Below are 19277 nucleotides of genomic sequence, written 5' to 3' on the forward strand. Positions count from 1 at the left end.
CTCCCTTTCCTAATACTGTCTAAAACAGAGGATGATTTTGAAAATATGGTCCCAATTTTAAATTTTATTTTAAATGATGACTAAATTTTCCTAAGTTCAATGGGGCTATTAAAGACAGAAAATAATTCCTATGTGAAGGAAACCTACTGGCCTTAGTTTTTCCCTCTACCAATGGTGCTATGTGGAAAAAGTTTGGAAATAAATGCCCAAGATGTGGGGATCGTTAAATAAATGGAACTGTTTGATCAACCATTCTTTAGTCTTTCTCATGACAGAAAATGAAGTATCAGTTAGAGCGGTGCATGATGGGAGTTGGGACAGCAGATATGGAGCTGGCTCTAACCTGGGATGCAGAGGATCTGATTTTTAATTCTGCCTCTGCCATTAACTAGTTGAGTGAGCTGTAGGGGGAAGTGGGGGAGAGGGGCAAGTTACTACCAAAAAAAAAATGCATGGAAGGCAATACACTTTTCTCTCTGGGCCTCAACTTCATCCACAAGAACATGGGATAGACTAGATGGTCTCTGTAAGAACCATTCAGTTCCAGGACTTACACACCCTCTACTTCATGTCTTCTTCCAGATCCTTTTATGCACAGATAAGTCTCCAATGGCAACTGGAGGTATACTAGAAATATATGGGAGCAGATCCCACTTTGTGTTTGGCCTAGTATATACACTCTGAGAGCAAGCCTAGCCCTGACTCCACAGGCTTCTTGAGTTGGCATGGCTTCCTGAGCCTCATGACCCAAAATTCTTCACCTCCATGAAAAGTAAGAGCTGATGAGGCCTTGAATAAAAGGTCCCCACTGCTGAGATGCATCATTTGGAACAGAGAGATGTGGTGGCATTATTAGGTTGGAACTTAACCATTAAATTCTTCAAAAGCCTGAGTCAGGGCACGTCATGGAGCATGTACTGCTACATCAAGTCCCTGTCACCACTATCAGATGCTAGAAATGGAAATGGTTTAATTAGATTGTCAAATCCACTTCTACCTGCCAGAGTAAAAGAAACATGGGCTAAAAATTGATTTGGAAAATAACAATCACTGTTTTGTAACCTAAAGCCTTAATTAGAAGTTAAGGGAATTGCTGTTCCTTCCACGCACTCCATTCTCAGACAGTTACAAGCATGCTGAGCACCAACTGTGTTGAATTTCAATGTGTACTGCTTCTTGAAGCAATATCCTGCCAGGCTGGCCTATATGACAACAAAATCTCAGATCTTGTTATTTAGAAGAACAGGGAACAGATTTCTGGGACATTCCCACTCTTCTAAAAGCTGCAGAGACCAGTTGGAAAAATCTAAAACAGCTGCCGAGGGCTGAGAAGAGTTCAATCTCCACCCCGCCAAGGGCTTTTCTCTTCCCAGCACAAGTGGCACTCAGAGGCCCACCTAGAAAAAGCCACATGGAACAAAGATAATGAGAGCCAAGCAGAGGGCACAGAACGCTTATTCCACCCATGGGTGGCTTTCTGTATTAAAATGCTATCTGCCTTTATAAAAAGCTATGAGTTCTTTCATTTCTCACATAATTAATTCCTGCCAGCTGGTATGCAAAACAAAGATGGGAAACAGTATTATCATGATAGATAACTCTATATTCATACTTTTCCCTTAATACAGCCCAATTTACACAGTTTTCAAGTTAGGCCAATGGTGGAGAACCAAGAGGCTCCTAAATATTAATTTGGCAACTGTGCTCTGAAACTTACCACAGATTGTTATCTCTTTGGAGGGAGAAGTTTTTGTGTGAGTAAAATTTGGCATTTGCTTCAGGACCTTCCTGGTTTCAAATAGCACCTCTAAGACATAATAAGCATGAAGTATCTGTAAGGGCAAAGCAGAGGAAATAGACATAATGAACTAGGGAAAAAGGCATGAGTGCACAGAAGGCAATAAAAGTGGAGCATATGAGCACATTTCAGGTAGCTGTATTTCAGGATAATCTCTAAATTATTCTTAAATAGATTATCCTAGTACAGTATCTGGCACATAAAAAGCCCTCACTAGAGATTTGTAAATTTGAATGTATGAATGGTTCCTAGGAAGTTTATACTCTCATGTTCTTAACGGACATCACCCACTCACAGAACATTTCTCATTGTTCTTGGTCTTTAGAGCCTAAGAGAAGTGACAGGAAAAAAAGGAGACTCCCACGCCCAGAGGAAATGTGCAGGCAAAATAAATAAATAAATAAAACAGAAGGAGGGAAAGGAGAGAGAAGGAGAAAGAAAAAGAGAAGTAGAGGGAGGTTGTTCAATAGGGGCTGCTTCGCATTTGTTTGCCACCTCCTGTCACCCGGGCTGAGAATTAGGTGGGAGTGCTGGGTTAGAAGATCTCACAAGGCAGCCAGAAAGGCCCCCAAGGAACTCCTGAGCCCGGCGTCCCAGGTATGGCTCAATATTTGGTGCCACAGACATGAATATACAGGACAGCAAGCACACTTAAATACAAGTCTAAGTACAAAACACACTGCAAACCCAAATAAACCATTCGGATTATCTCCTGTTATGATTCTTCATCCCATTGCTCCCCTCCAGTTACAGTGTTGATGACAGCATTGTTTTGGACAGATTTACTGGGTTTTCTCCCTCGGGCTTTTATTTGTTTGTTTTTTTAAATTCCAGTGTGTCTTTCTCTCTTTTTTTTTAATTATAAAATATTCCAAATACATAATCCAAAAAGCGGTATAGCTGATACAAATACAACAGATGCTAACACCACTTTATGGTCAGGACTGTCTGTACCTGTACTGTCCAATGCAGTAGCTGCTGGCCACATGGGGCTACTTACCACCTGAAATGGGGCTAGTCGAAATAGAGATGCAAGCACAAAATACACACTGGATTTCAAAGACTTAGTATGAAAAAAAAGTAAAATATCTCATTAAAAACTTTTACTATGAGTACCTATTAAAGTGATAAATTTACATGTTCAATGAAATAAAACACATTATTAAAATTAATTTCACCTGTTTCTTTTTGCTTTTATAATGTTAACTACTAGAAGATTTTAAATTATGTATGTGGCTCAGGTATATGTCTATTGGAGAATGCTGGTTTACATTATTGCAGACTGAGAGAGGTGTCATATCTACGTATTGTTCAGATAATGCTTCGGGTATGGGATTCAGGACAGATGGAACTCTTTGGAATGATCATATCTCTTGGTGTCCTGAAATTTCCATTTTCATAGCTATTTAAAAATGTAATTATTTTCTATCCCAGACTCCAAAACGAGAGTTTTCATGATTAAATAATTTAAAAAAAAAAACAAAACACCAAGAAACAGGATTTGAAGTAATGTGAGAATTAGGGGGAAAGATAAGGGCCCCTGGATATTGATTAGTGGGGAGAGATTCTTATTTCCTGTCTATCCAAACCTAATGGATTGCTAAGGATTTTCCCCACAAAAGCATTCCAATCCATTCAACTCACAACTTGAGTCAAATCTTGAATGAGAACTTTCCTTTAAGCACATTTTAAAGGAATAGGCAAAATACTTTCACAAAATGACTTATTTCAATTTGCATATTTAATTTATTGATTCCCAACACTGGCTTCAGTGTTAACTTGCCATTGCAGACTTTCTGGGCCATTTGTAGTGCTAGTCAGAGTAATTGCTGTCTGAAAAGGCAGTTGTTTTTTTAAGTTAAATTAACAAATATTCACTGAGGATATATTTCAAGAACAGAAAATTCCTATTATGAAAATAGTTTTGCCAGGTCCTTTTTTGATTGGCTAAAATCACTTTGGTAATATTAGTTCCTACAGAGTCAGTCCACTTCTCATTCAATAGCATTATAATTGTGTTTACAACTGCAATATTAAACACTCAAAAGAGTTAACTCAGACGTTGATTTCTATGTTTACAAATACATTCAGATTAAATAGCAACTTAAATAAAATATTCACATTTCTTTAAAAGGCACAGAGGGAGGAAAATACTACTTTTAAAGGATAATTCTTCTTTTAAAAAAGTAGTTTTTAAATGGAAAAAACTCTCACTTTTTTAGTTGAAATAAAAATTTAAAGAGCAAAAAGGAGTATAACAATGAAAAGCAATTTTCCTTCTTACCCAGATCTCAGTCCCGTTTCCCTATCCCCAGAAACAGCCACTGTTAAGAGTATCTTTCCAAACAGTATTCTATGCATTTGTAAGCATATAAAAATGAATATAACCACATATGAATATACAAACTCATATATAAATATATAATCCCTTAAATAAAATGTGGTTTATTCACACAAAGGAATATTATTCAACCAAAAATAGGAATGAGGTACAGATACATGCTACAGCATGAATGAACCTTGAAAACATTATGCCAATCAGAAGAAGCCAGACACAAAAGGCCACATATTGTATGATTCCATTTATATCAAATGTCCAGATTAGGCAAATCTGTAGAGATAAAAAGTAAACTAGTGGTTGCCAGGGGCTAGGGAAAAGGAGAAATGGGGAGTGACTGCATAATGGGTATATGGTTTTGTTTCGAGGATGATAAAAATGTTCTGGAATTAGACAGTGGTGATGATTGCACAACATTTTGAATATACTAAAAACCAGTGAACAATACACTTTACTTAAAATGGTTGAGATAATCTATTTTATGTTATGTGAATTATACCTCAATTTTTAAAAAATCAAAATATGTAATGCTTATTAATTTTTTTAACAAATGGAAGCATACTGTACACTACATTGAATCTTTTATTCTTCTCCTAACAAAATAATTTTTTCATTTTTATAAAATCAAAATTGTCTACCTTTTCTATTATAGCTCCTTGGATTTTTGCCATATCTTTTGTCTCCTTGGGCATAGTAAACATATTTATTTTAAACTCTGAGTTTGATAATGCCATTATCTAAATACTCTATAGGTTTGTTTCCATTGCCTGTTGTTTACCTCAGTTTTCTTTTGTGAATCTTGTATCCTCCTGTGCCTAACATTTGTATTAAGTTCTGGATATTGTACATGAAAACTTGAAGAAATAACTTTAGGACTCATTTTCTTCTAGAGAGGATTTAAGTTTTCTTTTGGCAGGTGGCTAGGAGCACTAGCTGTCTAGGACGATCTCTGTTCAATTTCAGCAATAGATGATTCAAAATTTTGTTTCAGTCCCCACAGAGCCAGTACTTCTCATTCACTCTTACTCCCAGGATATGCCCTTAGGTCCTAACCTGAGAATGAGAGTTTTGGGGTGATGTCAGAAAATGATGGAGTAGGTAGCTCCAAGATCCCATCTCTCCACAGAAACATTGAAAAATCAAGCCAAAAAAACAAAACAAACAAACAAGAAAAAAAAAACAGTTAGAATTCTGGAAAATAGCCAAAGTTTATAGCAACCAAGCAAACGCTGAATCAAGAAAAAGGCAACTTAAAAATGACTCAGTGCAAGCAGAAAGTAAAGGCTAACACAGATTTGTAAACAGCCTGGCTAAGCAGTGAAGTGTACCAATACAGAGCCAATTTTCCTTTCTTCCCTCCCCTTTCCTTCCCTTCCTTTTCCTTCCCCTTCCCCTTCTCCCTTCCTTTCCCCCTCCTTCCCTCTCTTTCTTTCCTTCTTTTTTTCTTTCTAGCTCTTGGTGTTCAAGGAATCTCTATCAAAGCACTAGCTGAACACAGGCTAAAAGAACAGAGACTTCAGAGACCTCATACACAATTAGACCTTTAGAATACTCCACCCAACAACAGCAGACTTTTTTTTACAAGTGCACATGGAAAACTCTCCAAGACAGACCAGATGTTAGGCCACAAAACAAGGCTCAATACATTTTAAAAGACTGAAATCATACAAAGTATCTTCCCTGACCACAATGGAATGAAACTAGAAATCAATAACAGAAGGAAAACTGGAAAATTCACAAATATGTGAAAATTAAACAACATATTCTTTAACAATCAATGGGTCAAAGAAGAATCACAAGGGAAGTTAGAAGATACTTTGAGATGAACAAAAATGAAAATATAACATACCAAAAGTTATGGGATATAGTTAGAGCAATGCTCAGAGAGCATTGGCTGTAAATGCCTAAATTAAGAATGAACTCAAATGAAAAGCCTAACTGAGTGCTTAGGGAGCTAGAAAAAGGACAAATTAAACTGAAAACCAGCAGAAGGAAGAAAATAAGGATTAGAGTGCAGATAAATGAAACAAAGAACAGAAAAACAATAATCAACAAAACCAAACATTGGTTCTTGGAAAAGAGCAACAAAACTGACAAACCTTTAGCTACACAGACCAAGAAAAAAAAAAAAGAGAGAGAGAGAAAGCAAATAACAATAATCAGAAACAAAAGTGGGAACATTACCACTGACCTTAAAGAAATAAAATGAATTATAAGAGAATACTATGAACATATGTACATCAACAAATTAGATAACTAAGATGAAATTGGCAAATTTCTAGAAATACACAAATTACCAAAACTTACTCAAAAAGAAATAGAAAATTTGAACACATCTAGAACAAGTAGAGATTGAATCAATAATCATAAACCCCCTAACAAAGAAAAGCACAAGACCAGACAGCTTCATTGGTAAACTCTAGGAAATGTTTAAAGAAACACCAATCCTTCTCAAATTCTTTCAAAAAAATAGAAGAGAAGGAAACCGTTCCTAACTCATTCTGTAAAGCTGGTATTACCCTGATACCAAAGCCAGACAAAGACACCACAGGAAAAGAAAATACCAATCAATATCCCCTATGAATTAAATGCAAAAATCCTCAACAAAATATCGGCAAACAAATTCCAACAGAATTTTTAAAGAATTATATACCATGACCAAGTAAGATTTATTCCACAAATATAAGGGTGATTCAACATAAGAGAATTAATCAATGTAATACACAAAATTAATAGAATGTAGAAAAAACATACAATCATCTTAATTGATGTAGAAAAAGTATTTGACAAAATCCAATACCCTTTCATGACAAAGCCACTCAGAAAATTAGGAACAGAAGGAAACTTCCTCAACATGATAAAGGGTATTTATTAAAAACCTGCAACTAACATCACAGTCAATGGTGAAAAGACTGAAAGCTTTCCCCCTAAGATCAGGAACAAGAAAAGCATGCATGCTCTCACCACTGCTATTCAATACTGTAAAGGAAATCTTAGCCAGAGCAATTAGGCAAGAAAAAGAAATAAAAGGCATCTGAATCAGAAAGGAAAAAGTAAAACTCTCTCTATTTACAGATGATGTGATCCTGTACATAGAATATCCCAAAGAATGCATACACACACACACACACACACACACACACACACACGTAAGAGCTAATAAATGAATTCAGCAATGTTGCAGAATAAAAGGTCAATCCACAAAATTCAGTTGTGTTTCTATACACGAGCAAAGAACAATTAAAAAGGGGATTAGGAAAGCAATTCATTTCACAATAGCAACCAAAAGAATAAAACACCTAGGAATAAATTTAAGGTAATGAAAGGCTTGTACACTGGAAACCATAAGACTATAAAAGAGCTGAAAGAAATTTAAAAAGACCTAAATAAATGGAAAAACATTCCATGTTCATGGATTATAAGACTTAACGTTGCCAAGATGGCAATACTACCCAAATCAATCTATAGATTCAACACAACCCCTACCAAAATCTCAAAGAGCTTTTTTGCAGGAATGGGAGAGTCAGTCCTCAGATTCATTGCAAGGGACCCTAAATGTCAAAACAATACTGAAAAAGAGGAACAAAGTCAAAAGATTCACACTTCCTGATTTCAAAACGTACTATGAAGCTACATTAAGCAAGACAATGTGGTACTGGCATAAAGATAGACACATACACCAACGGAATAGAATTGGGAGTCCAGAAATAAATCTATTAATTTATTAATAAACCTATTAATTTTTGACAAAGGCACCAAAACCATTCAATGGGAAAAGAATGGACTCTTCAACAAAAGGTATGAGGACAACTGCATATTCACATGCAAAGAATGAAGCTGGGCCCCTACCTCATACCATATACAGAAATTAACTGAAAATAGCTTAGGTAGAGCTAAATGTAAGAGCTAAAACTATAAAATTCTTAAAAGAAAACTTCATGATCTTGAATTTGACAACGGATTCTTAGATATGATGCCAAAATACAAGCAACCAAAGGGAAAAGGATATAAATTAGACTTCAATAAAATTAAAAACTTTTGTGACTCAAAGGACACTATCAAGAAAGTGAAAAGATAACCTACAGAATGGGAGAAAATATTTACAAATCATGTATCTGATAAGGGACTTGTATCCAGAATACAGAAAGAACCCTTACAACTTAACAGTAAAAAGACAAATAACTTGATTTTAAAATGAGTAAAGTATCTGAATAGACATCTCTCCAAAGAATGTGTCCAAATGGCCAGTAAACATGAAAAGATGCTCAACATTTTATCCATCAGGGAAATGCAAATTAAAACCACAATTAGATACTACTTCACATAACAACTAGGATGACTATAATAAAGATAAAATAAAATTTAAAAAAAAAACAGAAAATAATAAGTGTTGACAAAAAATGTGGAGAAATTGGAACCCTCATGCATTATTGGTGGGAATGTAAAATGGTGCAGCCACTATGGAAAACAGCTTGGCAGTTCCTCAGAAAGTTAAACATTGAGTTATCGTATGACCCAGCAATTCCACTCCTAGGTATATACTCAAGAGAATTGAAAATACATGTTCATATAAAAACTTGTACATGAATGTTCTTGGTAACATTGTTTATAATAGTCAAAAGGTAGAAAAAACTGATGAATGGACAAACAAAATGTGGTATATTCGTATAATAGAACATTAGCCATAAAAATAAAGGATTAATGAACCATGCTATGACATGAATGAACCTTAAAAACATTATGGTAGTGGGGAAGGTACAGGTCAGTGGTAGAGTGCAGGCTTAGCATGCACGAGGTCTTGGGTTCAATCCCCAGTCCCTCAGTTAAAACTAAATAAAACTAATTACCTCCTCCAAAAATTTCTTTTTTTTTTAAATTATGGTAAGGTTAAGAAGCCAGACAAAAAAGGCCATATATTATATGACTCCATTTGTATGAAATATCCAGAATACACAAGTCCATAGAGACAGAAAGCAGAACAGTAGTTGCCAGGAGTTGGGGAGGAGGGAATGGGGATGGGTACGGCACTTCTTTCTGGGGTGAAGAAAATGTTCTGGAAGTAGATATTGGTGATGGTTGCACAATCTTGTGACTATACTAAAACCCACTAAATAATACACCATTTAAAAATGGTGAATTTTATGGCATGTGAATTATATTTCAGAAAAAGATCTCAGAAATTATATCTTAGAAAAACAAAAATACTGTGAGCCTATAAATAGAGAGGCAGTTTCTGTGCACCTGAGGAGAGTTCTATTTAAAGGGTTAAGCAAAGCAGAGGGTAGTTCTCGCTTAATGTGAAGCTCTTCCCCAAGGGAATGCATTTCTGTTATAGAGTTTTCATCCATTCATTCAACAGTCAGTCAGTGAGGACATGTTACATACAACAGTCAGAACAGTATCTGCTTCCACTTGCCTGTTGTTGCTTGAAGGCCTCAATAAGTACATCAATATCAGTAAAAGTGAGAGGAAACTGCAGCCGAGGACCACAATAGGAATCTGGGACGTCTATCAATCCCAAATAGTCCTGTCTATCCTTGCTGTCCTGGGTGCTGCTACCAAAAAATCGATTTACTAATTCTGAAACAGAAAAACAGAAGCGGGAGGGGGAATCAGCATTCTCATACTTAAAATGCAATAAATACCTTCTTGGATATCTAGCCCATATAAGGCACTACGCTAAATGTTACGAATACCAAGCTATTCCACATATAACCATGAGAAATGATTTGTTCTGAGATCAGTAGATATGTTCATGTGAATCATCATCATCCCTTCCTGGGTGGACATTTTACTAAAGCAGTGAGTTCATCAGTGGGGAGGAGAGGAGAAGCACAGGGAAAACTGGTCAATCAAGGTATTTTGATGCTCTAAAGCTCTAACTCTACTTTTTTTGTCCACTCTTAATCTCATATTTTTACAAATAGGGTTGAAAACATAACAATGCATTGTATTATGTTCAAATATCTGCGGCTATTCAAGATCTACAGAAAATTAAATGGCAATATTCAATTTTTCCCTGTTAAACACTTCAAATTTTACTTAGCTGTAATTGATTTGTTTCTCTCATCAGGTAAAAACAAATTTTCTGACGTGATTTTCTTTTTCATCTTGTTAACAAAGAAGATAAAGTTAGATGACCAACCACAGGCAGAAATACCCAAAGGACGTCTCCCTCTTGGAGAGGCATTTTTGTGCGAAAGATTCCTGCACTGCCCATTGCAGTAAGTGCTGAGCCCCCAGGATCCCTTTCTTGCTAGACTGCCTATGAAACAAGAACAGAAACCTGGCCAATTCAGGTGGAGAAGGAGAAAAGGGACATGGTAGATTGATTGCAAAAGTGTCCCCAGTTCTCTATCCCAACTTCTAACCATGCTTTTTAATGTGATTTTGCAGCCACTCTCGTCAAGAGACTTTCCCCAGCCTTGAAGCTGTGCTAGGTTTGTGACCTGAGCTGAACTAAAGAATGTGGTGGAAGTTTTATGTACCAGTTCCAGCCAAGGCCTCAGGAGGCCTCTTGTGCTTCCATGCTCTCTTTTGAAACTGTGTCACTACCACGAAGCCCAGGCTAGGCTACTGAAAGCTCCAAGATCATGTGAAGCAGAGACGAGCCACCCTAGCCAACGCTGTTCTAGATCAGCCACCAGCCAGCAGACCTGTAAACATATGAGTGAACTCCAGCCAAGGCCTGAAAAACTACCCAATCAAGCCTGCCAAGATCAGCAGAAGTACTCAGCTAATCTGCAGACTCGTGAGCAAAAAGAAATGTTTATTACATTCTACTGAACTAGTTTGGTTGTTCAATACACAGTGTTATTGAGGGGGGAGGTATAGCTCAGTGGTAGAGTGCCTGCTTAGCATGCACAAGGTCCTGGGTTAAATCCACAGTACTTCCACTATAAACAAACAAACAAACCTAATTACCTCCCCTCAACAAAATGAAATGAAAAAATAAAAACAGTTAAAAATACATAGTATTATTGCAGTAACAGATAACTAATGCAGAGGACCATGACATACTCTTCAACTCATTAATAGTGAATTGTTACTAAGCTCATCTACTCAGAAGTTCTCTGCAAGTAGTTACTATCTTTTTGAATAGTAATAGTGGACATGTTTGGAAGGTATGATGTAGCAGGTGTAGATAGAATACATTGTTTTTCATGACTCGATAACACTGAAAGATTACAGTTAAAAACTAAATGAAATTTTTTTCTAAAGTCATAATATTTGGTAATTTTAAAATGCTTTCTAAATTACTATGCACCCCAATTTTTTTTGGTGGTAGCTGATGATGTTCTATAAGAAGTTAAGTTTAGTAGTAATAATGTGTGTCTTCAGTGTGGTTCAGCAGAGGTTATTTTACTCATTTGCATTTGGTTTGAGATTTGAGAATAACAGTAACTTCATTTTATGTTTGAAATCTAGAAATGCAGAGCATCTTGGTAAATTTTATCTCAGATTATTCACTTTGTAGGCAGTAAAACCTAAATACCCTACTTGACTATCTTAATAATCATTTCTACTTGGTAGTCATCCTTAGAGATGTATCTTGGTCCAAGAAAAACCTTTCCTCTTCCTAACTCTACACACTGAAAAATCAGGCTCCTTTGGGAAGAACAACAACAATAACAACTACAACAAACAAACAAAACCAAAAACAACCCCAGCAATTTCACTATATCATTTTAAAACTAACTTACTAAGTAGCCCCAATTGGTGAAGTATAAACAAGAACTGATTTTCTTTTCCCTAATCATTGCCTCCACTGATGCTTTGTCAACTCTCCCTTTCTCATCAGCTAACTGATAAATCAAGTCAATTCCATCAGTTCTGGTTATTAAAACTCAGTCTTGTTGTTTAAGAACAAAATTAAAATATTGTTTTTCTTCTTTTAAAAAAAAGCCCAGTCTAGCCTTTCCTTCCATACATTTGATGACCCTCACGTCTTACAAGTTCAGTGATAAATGTATGGAAAAGCACCATTTCCCAAAATCAATTCTTAATCAAATTGCTCAATATGAAATATCAGTAAACATCAAATCATAATCCTTCTGTTGGTTTTTAGCCACATAAAAAAGAGTAACATAGATTTTCTTTCTAAAGTGGGTAGCTAATGCGGGTCATGTGTGAAAACAATCAAAAGCTTTAACATTTCAAAAGCAAGTACTGTCCTTGTGGGCTGTAACTATTAAAACTAATATTAATAATTTAATGAATGCCAGCAATGTAAGAATATTTGTGCAACATGTAATTAGAATTAATCCTTACCTTGTCGGTTTACAATTCTGTCAACATGAATCTAAAGTAATTAAATATAATAAAATCTTGAATTATAATCGAATGATACCTTTACAAGTTGTTCTAAAGAAAATACCTCAAAAATACCCCCTACACATAATCTTTTCTTTTACCCAGTACAAACTCAAAATCTGGACAGGGAAAAATCTAAAACCCATAATTAAAAATACAAAACAAAACAATTTCTGCCTCTACCACCCACATGTCACTTTGAAAATGAGCTCCAGATATTACTGGAAAAAGAAACGCACCAATTGAATCATGTTTATAGTCATTTCATTTCTCAATTATGAATTTGGATTAAAACCACCATTGTCCATACAATAAATTCAATGGATGCCAAAATGACATTTCATAAAATTCAACACCTATTTCAAATTTTTAAAAAACTCAGAAAACTAGGAATGGAAGGATACTTCTTTAACATACCTTACCATATTTTTAAAAATTTAAATCAACAATAATGGTTTTCCCATTAAGTCTTTTAACAAAACACTTTCACTGTTTCATTTTAACTCTGTTCTGCTATCTCCGGCAAATGCAATAAAACATGAAGCCAAAATAAGAGCAGTGACTATTGGATAGAAAAATATAAAAATAAAGTTACCTGTGACCCATGTGATTAACTATCTACACTCCAGAAAATCAATTGAAAAACTCTCAGAATTAATAGGAGAATTAAAATAATACAGAGGTTAATCACAGTAGTTTGAATCACAGCTTCACCACTGGTAAGATGAATAACCTCGGGAGGTTAGCTTATAAACCTCAGTATTCTCATCCACAAAAAGGGGATGATAATACTAATTCCATTGGTTTGTCATGAAGAATACATGAGATGATATATTTAAAGCACTTAAAGACATGGCGCTTGGCATTTAATAAATATCAGTAATAATAATAAATTATTATTTCATTAATGTTATTGTTCAATAGTGGCACAATACAAAATAAATAGACATAAACCAAAAGCTTTACCGAATACTACCAATAACCATTAGGGTGATAAAATGGGGAAAATATCCTATTCGCCATAGCAACAAAAAATATAAAATACACAGTTTGATGGGACATTCTGACTCATCAGAGAAGCAGAAAAAAATCAAAAACACTTGCACACAGTCCATCCCATTCCCCACTTCCACCAGTCTCTGTTTAAACCTGTTGCTATGATAGCAGCTTTGGCTTACTACTTGTGGAAGGAGGTTGATGTGAAAAAGCAGACTGGGGAATGGATGAGTGGAGTCTCTCCATCAGGTCCTATGAATTGGCTTTGAGCAAGTAGTAGGACATGTAGATGAACTGCTTCCAGGTCACCTCTTACCTCTGAAACAGCCAGAATGTCTCAACACACTCCATGCCTTAGAGTTAAAACCATTAATCTGGTCCTGGTATCTGGAACTGTTAAATGACCTTCTGGTCCCTAAATATACCCTGCTTAGGGGTCACAGCACTTCTGCCAAAGAGGCCTAGGTGGAGGTTGTCTGGAACCTTCCCACCAAGAAGGGCCATCAGAAAGCAACCTACAATAAGGTACAGAATGGTGACTCTAGTCAACAATACTCTATTGTATATTTGAAAGTTGCTAAGAGAGTACATTTTAAAAGCTCTCACCACACACACAAAAATTGTAACTGTGAATTGATGTATGTGTTAACTTACTTTATCATTTTGCAATATATATACATATATAAAATAATTACATTATACACCTTAAAATTACATGTTATATGTCAATTATATTTTAATAAAACTGGAAAAAATTTAAAAAGTGAAATCGACCTACAGCAATAATTTGTAAATCTCTTTTTTCTGATACATACAATAACTAAATCAGTATGATTCTAGGATTCTATATAACAGAGATATATACAGAATAGACAGCCCAGAAATATGCCCTATTATATATTTTTAAATTAATATATTATGAAGGAGGCACTATAAATCATGGGTGAAAAGATACATTATGAAATAAACATTGTGGGAAAAATTGGTTAACTACTCGGAAATTTTCTCTGTAGTTGTATTTTTCAATTGTTCTCAACCACTAGGCATCAAAATTTCCTCTTTTAGTTTACTATAAAAAACTCAAAACTTATGAAATGTTAAAATTTTTCAGAGTCAAACCATAAAAAAAATCTAGAAAAGCAGGCATAGTAATCCACATTTTAAATATTTCAGGGCCATCTAAGTTTAAAAGCAGAAGGATCCCCAAAGAAAAAAATACTTAGACTTGAAAAGAAAGACATTTTGAATAATTAATAGGTGAAAATTTCCTAAACCTGACCAAAAATATCAACTTAGACATAACAGAAGCTCAGCAAACCTCACACAAGATAAATAAAAATGAAATCTCATGAAGGCACATTATGGTTACAAATGCTATTTTCCAATATCACTTAGGCTAGTTTGTTTCTTCCCCACCTCCTTTGGGTGACTGTTATTTACATGTAATATAATTAAGTTTATTTGCCACAGTACTGTAGTCTATTTTGGAATCATATTCTCTCTCTTCCTAATTAATTAATTTTTTTTTAGGGATGTGAAACATTATCACAGTTCTAAAAGTTAGAAGTACAAAAAGGTATTCACAGAGAAGTTTCACTCTCCCCTCATCCCTCTTACCCAATCCCTATTCTCCCATTCTCTCTGCCCTGCTCCCACTCATTCCTCCATTCTCTGTAGATAAATAATGCCATGACTTTCTGATTTACCCTGTAGGTTTCTCCTATATTTACTTTTGTACAAATGAGCATACACACACACACACACACACATCAGACAAAAACTTCTTAAGCAGGATATTCAAAGCAATAATCATAAAAGAAAAAAAAATTGTACTATATTAAAATCAAGAATGTCTGTTCATCAAAAAGCATCATTTAAAGATTAAGGACTGGGGGATGGATAAAGCCAAAGGCTAGGAGAAGATATCTGCAATAAATTTATCTAATAAAGATTCATATTCTCATATTTAGAATACTTACAAATTGGTAAGAAAAAGACAGATAACCCAATAGAAAAATGGGCAAAAGACCTGAACAGGCACTTTGCCAAATGGGATGTTCATGTGACTGTTAAGCATTCAAACAGGTGAGCAACTTCACTGTTCACCGGGGAAATGCAAATTAGAGCAGAAATGTGATACTACTACATACCTACCGGAATGGCTAAAATGAAAAGGACTGGCAATTCCACATATTGACAAGGATATGGAACAAGTGGAACTCTCATACACTGTTGGCAGTATAACTTGGTACACAAATTTTGTAAAACTGCGTATCAGTATGTAGTAAAGCTAAACATATGCATGTCCTATAACCCCAAACTTCCTTTTCTGGGTTATGGTAAATCTTTATAATAATGGCCCCCAATAAATCATGCCTCCTTGTATTTATATCCTTTTACACTATAATGCTGCTACTGCTCCCTGGAAGAGATGGATCTTTCCTAACCCCTTTGAATCTGTGGCTAGCCTTGCGACTTGCTTTGACCAATAGAATATGGCAGAACTGACTTTGTGTGAGTTCCAGAGCCGAGGCCTAAAGAGGCTTTGCAGCATCTGCCTTTGCCCTCTTGGGACCCAGCTGCCATGTAAAGAAGTCCAGGATATTCTGTTAGACAGAGAGGCTACATGAGGAGAAGGGAGATGTCCAAGTTCACGGCCAACACCAAAGTCCCAGACATGTGAGTAAAACCATTTGGACCTCCCTCCTCAGCCCAGCTAGGTTGAGTGAGCCCATCTGACACCACGTGCAACAAAGACAAGCCATCCACACTGAGCTCTGTTCAAATGTCTGACCCACAGAATCACAAGCAATAAAATGGCTGTTGTTTTTAAGCACTAAATTTTGGGGTGGTTTGTTACATAGCAATAGACAACTGAAAATGAATACATAGCAAAAGAAAAGAATACATATGTTTACTAAAAAGGACATGTACAAGAATGTGCATAGTAAAACACTTAAATTACCCAAACTGAAAACAACTCAAATGTCCATAAACAACTGAATAGATAAATTTTGATATATTCATAAAATGGAATATTATTCATCAATAAAAATGACCAAATGGATGACTCTCAGAAATACGATGTTAAGTAAAAGAAGCAAGACTTAAAACTCTCTGCTTTCATTTATATAGAGAAGTTCAAAAACAAGCAAAACTAATCTAGAAGGTACAAGTCAGGAAAGTAGTGATGGGGGTGCAGGGATTGGATAGTGACTGGAGGGGGACAAGAAGGAAGCTTCTGTAGCTCTGATAATGTTTTATTTCTTGTTCTGGGTGCAGGTTACAAGGCTACGTTTACTCTGAGAAAATGTATTAAGTCATAAACTCATTTGTGTACTTTCCTGCAATATGTGTACTTTTCTTCCAGAAAAGTTTACATAAGAAGAGTAAACCACTGCCCCTGCCTTTGATAAAATTTTAACAATATTCTTAAATCACTTGCAGAGTTTTTTTAAATGCAGATTTTTAAAAATACAGAGCCTGAGTAAATATCTTTGGGCTGGAACCCAGCCATCTGTGGCTATGACTCTCCATAAGAGATTCTGATGCATAGCCCAGATTAAAATATTAACTCATTAGCAGAAAGAGTGCTGTTTCATTTCATCATTATTATACTTCCTCTTAGAAATATTTTTGCCAAGGAACATGAAGCACAAACAACTGTCTTCAAATTGTAATTATCTAAAAGAAAAAAAATGGCAAAATACACACTTTCATCTACTCCCCACTCCTCAGGTTTGGCTATTCCACCATTCAGAAAGCTTCTACAGATCATTAAATGCTTTCATTAGTTTCATACATATGTACTTAGCTCAGAGTATACCATTAAAATACCATTCTTTTGCCACTTTGATTAGTCACTAGATTAAAAGATGCTCTTAGATGCCATAAACATTTTTAACTAGGGCAAAAAAATGGTTGGCCCAAATTGAAGAAAAATGAATTTTTAAGTCAAGTGTCTACCTTGAGAATAACAATAGGCAAATCTTAATTTGCAGGAGAAATACATGACTTATGAATAACTATAAATTTATAATAAATTTGAACCACACCTATATTACCTATATCTGAAATGATTTCTTTAGTCATTTCAGAATGACTAAATGATAGATAGATAGATAGATAGATAGACAGACAGACAGACTGACAGACTGACAGATAGACACTTAGCTAGCTATGCAGAAAAGAGAGACATGATAGGGCCAACTGTGTTTAATTTGCCATTTCCCCCAGATCTGTTTCATGAAATACTCAAGATATTTTGATCTCTCAGCACAAAAGTTCTATGGATAAAAATAAGATCCTCTTTACTAAGCTACTGTCGTACATCAGTAGATCGTGGTTCAGAGAAAGTATTCAACAAATTAATGCAGAATGAAATCTAATTCAGTTTTATAAAAATGAAAATATTAAATGGTCAATTTAGCTGATACCAATCAGAGAGGGAAAAAGCCAGTTGAATTGATTTACCAGTTGTTTGGTATTACATAGACAAGACAGATGGGCATCTTTTTAATTTCTTACTGTTCTCCCATCTTCAGAGTTAACATTCCTTGACAAGACAATTCAATATTTAATGATTGTTTTTCAAAAGACAAAACTTTTTACTTACCTGGATCTTTCTCGTGTACATGTGCATAGTTTTCCAACATGAAGGAGAAGAAGTTGGATAGCTGGACAAAATAAAAATACATTTATCAGTTAATGAACCCCAAACAGCTACTGTGGCAAATGCTGTTGGTGTTCCATGCAAAGTTCCCTTTACTCTTCTGAGGCTCTCATCTCCCAGCTGCCATAGATGCTAATGGGTCCCGCCTCTACCTGCCCCCCTGCTCCCCAGGATTGCCTTTGGCAGATGGGCAGCACCTTCCTCAGAGTTGCTTAGGATATCAGATGTTCCCCCTCCTGGGGAGCTGTTCATAGAAAATGAGTAACTAAAGCAAGGGTATCAGAGCCCAGACCCCCACCTCCATTGCCACCGGGTGGGACAAACTGTGACGCATTTCACAGTTCAGAGCTCCCAGTGGGATCAGGCTGAGGTCAGACTTCTCCAAAAGCCCTATTTTTGCCTAGTTTCTTCCCCTGTACTATCCTGCTTTCCTCGCTCCCTTATATGTAGGTTTTTCCTGAGAACACTCTCTCAGGAAGTCACTTGTACCAGAATCCCTGTCTCAGACTCTGCTTCTAGAAAACAACCTAAGACAGCTACTAGATTTTGTTCGCTATGATCTCTTCTATTCCTTTTGGTTGGTGAGATTACGAGTTAAGGGATATTCTTAGATGTCAAATATATTTGGGAAATGAAGGAAGGAAGGGAAGGAGGGAGGGAAAGATGGAAATTCACCAGCATTCCAACCATCACCTAGATATTGCCTCTATGCCTACCAATCATCTGCAAAGACCTGCATGTATACAGTAGAAAGAATTCTTTCTCCAAGCCCTGCCTCCCATGAAGAGTGAACATTAAGGAATCTTACCAATCTGGGAGTAGATCTGGGAGTTAAGAAAAGGAAAACTTTTCATACAACTATCAAAATGTATAATTTTAATGCAGTTGATGGGTTTGTCAATTAAGAGTCAACAGAAATTACAATGAGATACTACTTCACACACGCTAGGATGACTATCATCAAAAAGACAAATAAGAAGTGTTGGCAAAGATGTGGCAAAACTGTAGTCCTCATACACTGCTGGTGGGAATATAAATGGTATAGATGCTTTGGAAAACAGTTTAGCAATTACTCAAAAAGTTAAACCTAGAGTTACCAGATGACCCAGCAATTCCATTCCTAGGTATATACCCAAGGAAACTGAAAACATACACTCACA

The 19277-nt window shown here is 35.8% G+C and overlaps 1 protein-coding gene across 10 annotated transcripts in view; it reads right to left on the minus strand.

Moving 5' to 3' along the window:
- Positions 1-19277, minus strand: part of PPEF1 (protein phosphatase with EF-hand domain 1) — a 124973-nt gene that overhangs the window by 51156 nt on the left and 54540 nt on the right. For 9 of the 10 annotated variants that reach the window (XM_032475730.1, XM_032475729.1, XM_032475727.1 and 6 more), the window contains 3 exons: positions 18061-18121; positions 9553-9716; positions 1718-1832 (listed from right to left, as the gene is read on the minus strand). In XM_032475730.1, coding sequence (XP_032331621.1) covers positions 1718-1832; positions 9553-9716; positions 18061-18121 — 340 coding nt within the window. The remainder of the gene's footprint in view (positions 1-1717; positions 1833-9552; positions 9717-18060; positions 18122-19277) is intronic. The other variant, XM_032475731.1, reaches the window with a different exon arrangement.

This window comes from Camelus ferus, chromosome X, assembly GCF_009834535.1.
Source record: "Camelus ferus isolate YT-003-E chromosome X, BCGSAC_Cfer_1.0, whole genome shotgun sequence".
Classification (NCBI taxonomy): domain Eukaryota; kingdom Metazoa; phylum Chordata; class Mammalia; order Artiodactyla; family Camelidae; genus Camelus; species Camelus ferus.